The sequence below is a fragment of the Protopterus annectens genome, chromosome 5.part0 (genome assembly GCF_019279795.1).
Source record: "Protopterus annectens isolate FY-2018-M chromosome 5.part0, PAN1.0, whole genome shotgun sequence".
Classification (NCBI taxonomy): domain Eukaryota; kingdom Metazoa; phylum Chordata; order Ceratodontiformes; family Protopteridae; genus Protopterus; species Protopterus annectens.
Window position 1 is genome coordinate 1351112368 of NC_056735.1, and position 8532 is coordinate 1351120899.

The 8532-nt window shown below is 39.5% G+C and overlaps 1 protein-coding gene across 1 annotated transcript in view; it reads right to left on the reverse strand.

The window, feature by feature from the left end:
* Positions 1-7837, reverse strand: part of FCHSD2 (FCH and double SH3 domains 2) — a 3469714-nt gene extending 3461877 nt beyond the window's left edge. The window contains exon 1 of the mRNA XM_044071145.1: positions 7387-7837. Coding sequence (XP_043927080.1) covers positions 7387-7407 — 21 coding nt within the window. The 5' untranslated portion in view covers positions 7408-7837. The remainder of the gene's footprint in view (positions 1-7386) is intronic.
* Positions 7838-8532: the final 695 nt, after the last annotated feature.

The following is an 8532-nucleotide window of genomic DNA, read 5'->3' on the forward strand; positions in this document are numbered from 1 at the left end:
AAGGTGCATTCCTTTCAGATATTGTCCTTTCAGTCCCTTTTTCCTCTCTTGCTCCCCAAGGCCTTTCTGGTGTCTCTGGACCTCAAGGATGCTTATCTCCATATTCCGATCCATCCTGTTTTCAGGAGATTTCTGCGTTTCTCTGTTGCTTCCTGGCATTTTCAGTTCTGTGCTTTGGCCTTTCTATTGCTTCTTGGCATTTTCAGTTCTGTGCTTTGGCCTTTCTACTGCCCCAAGGGTGTTCACCAAATGCCTCACGCCTGTGATTATCTTTTGCAGGCTTCAAGGGATCCAAATCTTTCCTTATTTGAATGACCTGCTGATTCAGGCATCTTCTCCAGAGGTCCTTTTGCAAAATCTTCATTTTACCATTTCTCTTCTTCAGAGCCTGGGGTTTGCAATAAACTTCAACAAGTCTTCCCTGACTCCTTCTCAGGATCATGTCTTTCTGGGTTGCAGGTTTCAAACGGTGCCAATGCTGGCATCCCTGCTTCCTCCAAAGGCATTAACTCTCATTTCTTTCTTTCAAACTCTTTTTCTCCTGGCCTCCATTTCAGCCAATAAGTTTCTGAAAGCTCTGGGGTTCATAGCTTCCACCATTCCAATGCTTCCTCTGGACAAACTCCACAAGAGGAAGTTCCAGTGGTTTCTGAAGTCAGTGTGGCTTCAGCATGCGCATCCTCTAGACTTTACTGTTCCTCTTCTCCCGTGTGTTAAGGTCGAACTTCTGTGGTGGATTCAGCAGTTGTCTCTGAATCCTGGGTTCCTGTTTCAGCCTCCACTTCCCTCTCAGGATCTGTTCACAGATGCTTCAGATGTGGGATGGGGAGCAACTTTTGGCGCCCTGAGGGTTCAGGGAGTGCGGTTGCCTCATCAGTGGAAGGACCACATCAACCTCAAAGAGAGGAGGGCTATTATGCTGGCTCTTCAGGCCTTCCATCCTCTCTACCCTACAGGGCCTCTCAAGGTATTCACTGACAATACCACAGTCATGTGGTATATCAACAAGCAGGGGGTTACGAGATCCTACTGTCTTTGCCGGCTGGCACTTCTGGTATGGGATCTGGCTATCCAATATCATGCGACTCTTCAGGCAGTTTACATTCCTTTAGATCAGAACATTGTGGCAGAAAATCTGGGCAGGTCCTTCACTCAATCCCAGAAATGGATGCTTCACAGGGATGTGTTTCTGGAAATTGTTCACCAGTGGGATGCTCCTCAAGAAGATCTCTTTGCCTCCCCTCTGAACAGACAACTTCCTCTATTTTGTGCCAGACTCCCAGGTCCTCTGGTATGGAAGGTGGACGCCCTCTCATTTTCTTGGAAGGGGATGTTTCTTTATGCATTCCCTCCCCTTTCTCTCATTCCGAGAGTCCTGTTCAAGATTCAACAGAATGCTCCCAAAATCTTTTTGGTGACTCCCTTTTGGCCACGACAGCACTGATTCCATCTACTTCTGCATCTCGCCAGGGGCAATCATCACAAATTACCTCACAGGGTGGATCTCCTCACACAAGATGAGGGGACTCTCATCTATCCCCACCTGTCCATGCTTCAACTGACCCTCTGGGTGATAGGGTTTTGATTCCTCATAGACACCTTTTTTTCTGAGGACGTGCTGCAGGTCCTGCAGGAGGCCAGGAAACCTACTACTAGGAAATCCTACTTATCTAAATGGAAGAGGTTTTCTATTTGGTGTCCTTCTCGTGACCTGGACCCACTTTCTGTGGATGTTCCTTTGGTTCTTTCTTATTTGTGTGAGTTGCTCAATGCTGGTTTGGCCTATTCTTCTATTAAGGCCCACTTATCAGGTTTTTCTGCTTGTCTGCCTTTAACTCCCCAGTTAGCTTCTAGATTTGAGGCTAAGCAGTTTCTTAAAGGCGTCCTTAATATTAGACCTCCTGGGAAGCCTGTTCCTCCTCCCTGGGATCTTAATTTTGTTCTGGAAGAATTGACTCAGGCTCTTTTTGAGCTTGCTGTTTCAGCTTCCTTGCAGCATTGTTTTCAGAAGGCAGTTCTTTTGTTAGCTCTTCTGCCAGACGGGTGTCTGAGTTGCAAGCCCTTACGGCTTGTCCACCTTTTTGATATTTCAAGAGGACAGGGTGTCCTTGCGCACTAATCCTTCTTTTATGCCCAAGGTGGTTAATGAGATGTCACTTAATCAGTCTATTAATTTGCCTACTTTTTCCCCTCTCCACAATCTGACAGTGAGAGGGTGCTACATGCTTAAATGTGCATAGACAGCTCAGATTTTATTTGGATAAAACTAAAGCTATCGGGAAGTCTGACCAGTTAATTGTTTCCTTTCATCCTAGGTCTTTAGGTTTGGCTGTTTCCAAGCAAAATATTTCCACTTGGATCTCAAAGCCTAATTTCCTTCTGTTACACTTCTCACGGTGAGAGTCTTCCTTCTTCTATAAACGCTCATTCCACTAGAGATGTGGCTTTTCTGGTGCTTTTTTCAAAGGCTTAGATACTAATTCTATTCTTGAAGCTGCTACCTGGATTTCTGTGCATACCTTTACCAAACATTACCAGTTAGATGGTATCTCCAGAGCTAGAGCTGGTTTTGCTGCTGCCATTCTTCATGGCTTCTTGGAGGGTTCTGCTGCTTCCTCCTCCCCGGTTTCTTCTTGAGCTTCTGCACTCTCCCATTAGTAAGGGATATTGCAGCGGTGAATGTAAGGACATAGTACAGTTCTGTAAAATCATCACAACGGTAGATGTCCTTGCCTTCACTGTTGCAGTATTCACTACCTCCATCTATCTCCCTGGTCCTTTTCGTTTCCTGGCTGTGCGGATCCTCCTTGGTGTTTCCTGGCTATGCAGATTCTCCTTGGTGCTCCTTGGACTATTGTTCCTACCAGGGCAATCTGTTCTGAGGATGGTACGCCTGAACGTCACCTTTATGGCCTACCTTACGCAAGGAGTGAGCAGGTGACGTTCAGCATACCTTAAATCAATAGTAAACTTTTGTAAACTGGCCGGATGGAGGGCTTCATGGCAGGGAATCCCCATTAGTAAGGAATACTGCAGTGATGAAGGCAAGAACATCTATCATTATTGGTAAGATTTTACACAACTGTACTTTCCAGTGTCATGTCGGCAAGAGTTTGCATGTTCCAGGTTATACTATATGCATGATATATTTGCCAAATTAGCATGTGTAACAATAACAAGTAAAGCAGAAATGACCTATGCCCTTTACTGCTGTCAATCAGGAAGAGAATGCCCACATCAGCGCAGTCCCTTCCTGGGGTGATTCCTCACTACAGCCCATAAAAATTTTCCAAGATTATGGAATAAGCTTTTCTTTACAATTAGAAAAAAGTCAGTAATTAATTTCCTTAAAAAATAACCTGGTTACATATATGGGAAACAGAATATAAATATGGTGTTATGGAAAGCAAGCTTCTTGAATGGCAGCAGGTTGTAACTCAACAGTCTAACCAATGCACTAACAGCTGCATTTTAACTGCAACACAGTAAAGTGACAATAAAAATGTTCCGTATCCAAACAAACCTCTGATCTATGATGTCCGCATACACACCTTTACTTCTATATCCAAAATTCAGAACATTTTTCTAAGAGTTCTGTCAACAGCTCAACATCCTTAAATCTAAAAGATTGGTGCCTGAAGATCTATGAATTTTTTTCCACATATACAAAAATACTTCTCTGCATAATAAATGTAATTTGTTCTATAAAATGTACAAAAGGCTATGTTGTGAAAGAAACAAAAGCAACAGAAAAAGGATGGGACTTTTGTTTCAGTGTCCTCGCAGATTAAAATTGAAGCTGTATTACACTAGAAAGTGCCAAATGGTGACCCATAAAAGAAAAAAAATATATATACCCTACTGTTAGGATCCAAGATCCCAGCTCTACAAAGACCTCCAACTAGAGACATTTATTCCCATGCTGCTAAACTTCATACATATACACAAACTTCTCACAGAACCTGCTAGACTAATGACAAGCTACACAAACTGCATTACCTTTAGAATCAAACTCTACAGCATTACACGTGCATTCTCCTCTTAGGCACCTACTCTTTGGCAAGCTCTCTCCACTGACTTAAAGGAAATCAACACTTGCTCCAAATTCTGAATGCAACTCAAAAAGCACCTCTTTCTCCAAGATCCTGCTTCAACACAGGGCATATCACTTAACACACTATCCTTATTCCCTTTTCCACTTCTCTTCCCCTCTCAAAGAATTGATCCACTTTAGAAAGTAACATATATTTTACATTGCCTTCTGCTTTGTTTTAAAAAACTGTATATATACAATCTAGTTTCTATGTAACTAATCTGAACTACATTGCTACTGCTTACATTTCAGCTTTTTTTTTTTGTTTTCATCTGGCTGAAGCCTGATCAGGGCACTACCCTAGTAACCAATTATCTTAAGGTAGGGAACAACTATACAAATAATCCTCCTCAAACACATTTCTGGCTAACTTTTAATTTCAATAAAGAAAAAGATGGAGACTCTCATAAGCGCCAAATGGGAACAAATTTAAAAACATTAAAAGACCTTAATATAAAACAGTGGAAGGAAAATTTCCACGCCATATTAAAAAAAATAATAATAATAATAATAAGGAACTAAAAAATATATGCATGTTTAATCTTTGTGATGTGACCTTTTAACTGCCCAATTCTTGCTTTATTCTAACAATAAATACACAGTCTGCATATGTACTATTCAACTTTATTCACATTCAATAAATAATTTTATTTTTTTCTTTTATAAGAGCCATTACTTTTGAGTCAATTTTCTTATTTCAGCCATGTTACATAACCACTCTACAAAGAGTTTCAATTTTTTTTCAGATGCTACTGAAACATGTATTTGTGAGAAGTATAACAAAACTTGTAATGTGCTTTTATATATATATATATATATATATATATATATATATATATATATATATATATAAATAAATAAACAATCCTATCCATCCTCCGTCTTGAAGCTCCCAAATTGCACCAAAAAAGGTAAACAACTTTTTGTTGGCAAACAAACCATACCAGTCAACAGTACTCACCATGTTGCTTCATTCAAGTAACTTCTCACAATTGTACTTCTACATAATACTTTCAACCCACTGCATAACTCCTTTTTTTTAAACACCTCTCTTCGTATACAGAATCTCTTAACATTTTTAAAATCCTCATCTTTCATAGCTCTTCAATGTATAAAATTAGGCACAATTAAATTTCAGCCATTAGTCTTACATTCATAGCTACAGCTGCCAAGTTTCACAGTAACTGCACAGTTCTCAAAATTGTCAAATCACTAAGCAATGAGGGTGCAACGTCTCAACACACAGACATTCTGACTGGCCTTTATAAATCTACATTAAGCACCAACTATCGCATGCTGTATATTTTTTGCCACACAGTACTGAATTCTCATGCAAGCCATTGCTGAAAAAGGTATGCAAATGTTTCAGTAAGAAAGCTGCCAAATGAATGAATAAAATAAAACCATTAGGGAAGTCTGCAGCTTTTCATTTCACATAATGACAGAATACTACTAATGAAGTGTTTGTAATGCAAAACAGTTCATCCATTGTCAGAATATTAGTACCATTACAATGGAAGTATACACTTGCTTTTCTGGATTTGGTGTAAAAACCTATTGTGCTACATGGTGACATAAATTCTATTCTGTGTAACATAAATACATATACACATGCACGTGTGTATAAATACACACAAACACACACCTATATACATAAAAATATTTGTAAAATATCTGTGTAATTTTATACATATACGTACAGACACACATATACATACATAAACACATACACAAAGAAGCACACAGTTTTATATACACGAGTATACATAAAAGATCTGTATGTATAAATATTGGTGTGGGGGGGGGGCATATATTTACACAAACACACACTTTATTTAACCAGGTAGAAAAGGTGGCTGATTTTCAGCCAAATCTCAGAAATGTTACAAAGCAGTAAACAATAAATCACAATTCACAAGTACATTATGGCAGTTATCTAAGAAATACATAACTGCTACAATAAACAATGCTCCTGTTAATTAAACTGCAAACAGACTGCTTTATATACATATAGGGAGACTGATCCACAGACCCTTTTCAGCTTCAGTTAATTCCTACCAGACTGCTTGCACACATTTAGGTAGATTGACCTTTTTCAGCTAAAACCAAACCAATGGCACACTCACAACAATGCAGTGAAGCAATAAAACACAAACACTCACAAGTACAATATGGTAGATCTTAAGAAATATTGAGAACATTTGATTCTAGACTTTGATAATAGCATAGAAAAGTCCTGATTCACCACTAAACACTTCAAGAACCTCACATTACCTGCCATGCAAACTATTTGTTTTGACTACTGTTTACAAAATCATATCCTCCCAGAAACAACCCTCTTATTCAATAGTACATTTTACTGACGTTCAGTTTTAATCTTGTAAACACGAACAATTTACGCATCATACAGAAAAGGGGAAGACTCCAACACTTGTCAATACCACAGTAAGCATCAGAAGCACATGATCCATAGAAATGTTCAATCCAGGGAGGAAAACACAAGCATCACCTGACACTGACCCCGGATCAGCTGGATGTGGGGAAAACTTGAAGCCAATATTACAAGTTCAGTGCTGGAAACATCATAACATGATTTTGCTTGCAATTTAGTATTTAGACGCAAATAAAAGTTCAGCTTATCTGTACTACAGAAGAAGGGGTACCGTAGCGCACAACAAACGATTTACTCATTGCACTACAGACAACTACCAAATCCAAAATAGTTACTTGTGAAATCTATTATGCACTAAATGACCAACACAATTTTAAAACTTCTATGTTTAAAAGCGAATTTAAAATAGCTCGGACGTATACCTTCATCCCTGTACTCAGTAAGTAAATCTTCAAAGTACCTGTCATACTTATTTTAAAGTAGCTTAATTTTAGCATGCAGTTGTTCAGAGCAAGCTTGTTGACCAGCAGCCACAGAACTTTGCATGCTACGGTCCATTTGCAAACTATAATTGGGAGCGAACAGAAAACACAGTATGGACTGGAAATGAGATCATTTTCCTCTATACAAATGGCACCAAAACACATGAGTAAAACATAAACACCAACATGTATCATTCTCATTTGCAGGAGCCCAAATGACTTAGTATGCGAACATGCAAAGCACATACTATGCAGCCTGAAGCTAGCAATCCCGATACCACATCACACGATGTACATTGCCCAAATGAAACACAAGTTAACCAGAAAAAATCATTATTTTCACGCAAATAATCTTTGAACTATTTTCTTCCCGTAATCCCGTTCCAAATTGGAAGCACAAGTACAGTCCTCATGCTCACCTTTCTCGGAGGAGGCTGCATGGTGAGATGGTGTGAAGAGAATCATAAATCCAATACAAATGTTACGTCCACTGTGTAAAAGCGCCGGAGACGGGAGCCCAGATTACGCCGCGCTTTGTCTCCCCGTATCAAAACAAGAGTCCTGGCTCGAGTACAGCACCTCAGGCGGCCATGATCAATCCATAGCTTAGAAAGCCACAGTTGATATATATGCTCCACCGCTGCAAGAGAATAATACAGTAGGAAAAAAACTTCAACGGCAGGACCGGTAATTTCCGGCTCAATAGCGACATAGGGCGGAGAGCTGCAGCATTCTGAGGAGGAGGGGGGTTAAGCTTTACTGGGATAATTTTTACTTGTTTGGTGATGGGAAAAGTAGGAAAACAACATAGGGTAGAGCACAGCGCCCCGCTATGGTCCGAGTTGTGCTTACTGACTTGTCTGCAGTTGGTCCTTCCTTCCACAGCATCAGTTCTCTCAGCAACAAGGGCGGCGAGTTGATCCTTCGAGTGTAATCAACAAAACGCACTTAGACGAACTTCGAAAAAGTCGATCGAAGACTTCTGGCGTTTGTAGTGCTACGGAGATTGTATTGCGAAGTTCTATTATGTGTCACGCACTTTACCTGAAGCACTTTTTAGAGAAGAAGGTCTGAGACTGAGAGATATGTGCACATTTATAGATAACACACTATGGCTGCATTGTGGCACTGTACTCATACCTCTCAAATGTCCAGATTTTTGGTTGGTTTCTCCAAAAATTGTGGTTTTCTAAATTCTGGCGCATCTTTGGCAATTCACTGAGGACTGAAGTCAGAAAATAATGACACATTTACGTTTTAGACTTTACATCCTTTAAAAACAATGCTAATGCAAAATGTGTTATTCTATCAACTTTCTAAGTTCGAACGAGTAAAATGTAAATATTATAGCTATTTGTGGGCCTTTGTCTCCCAATTATTTACAGCTTTATCCAGATTTCTTGCAATGAGAGGTTGAGATGTAAGCATATCTTTCAAACTCCACATTTTAAATATTGCTTTTATAAACTTAGAAAGTTGCTAGAATAGCAGGGTTTGTGTTAGTATGCATGTTTTGAAGGCTATAAACACATGTATGTTATTCAAAGTAAAATCAATCCACTGTG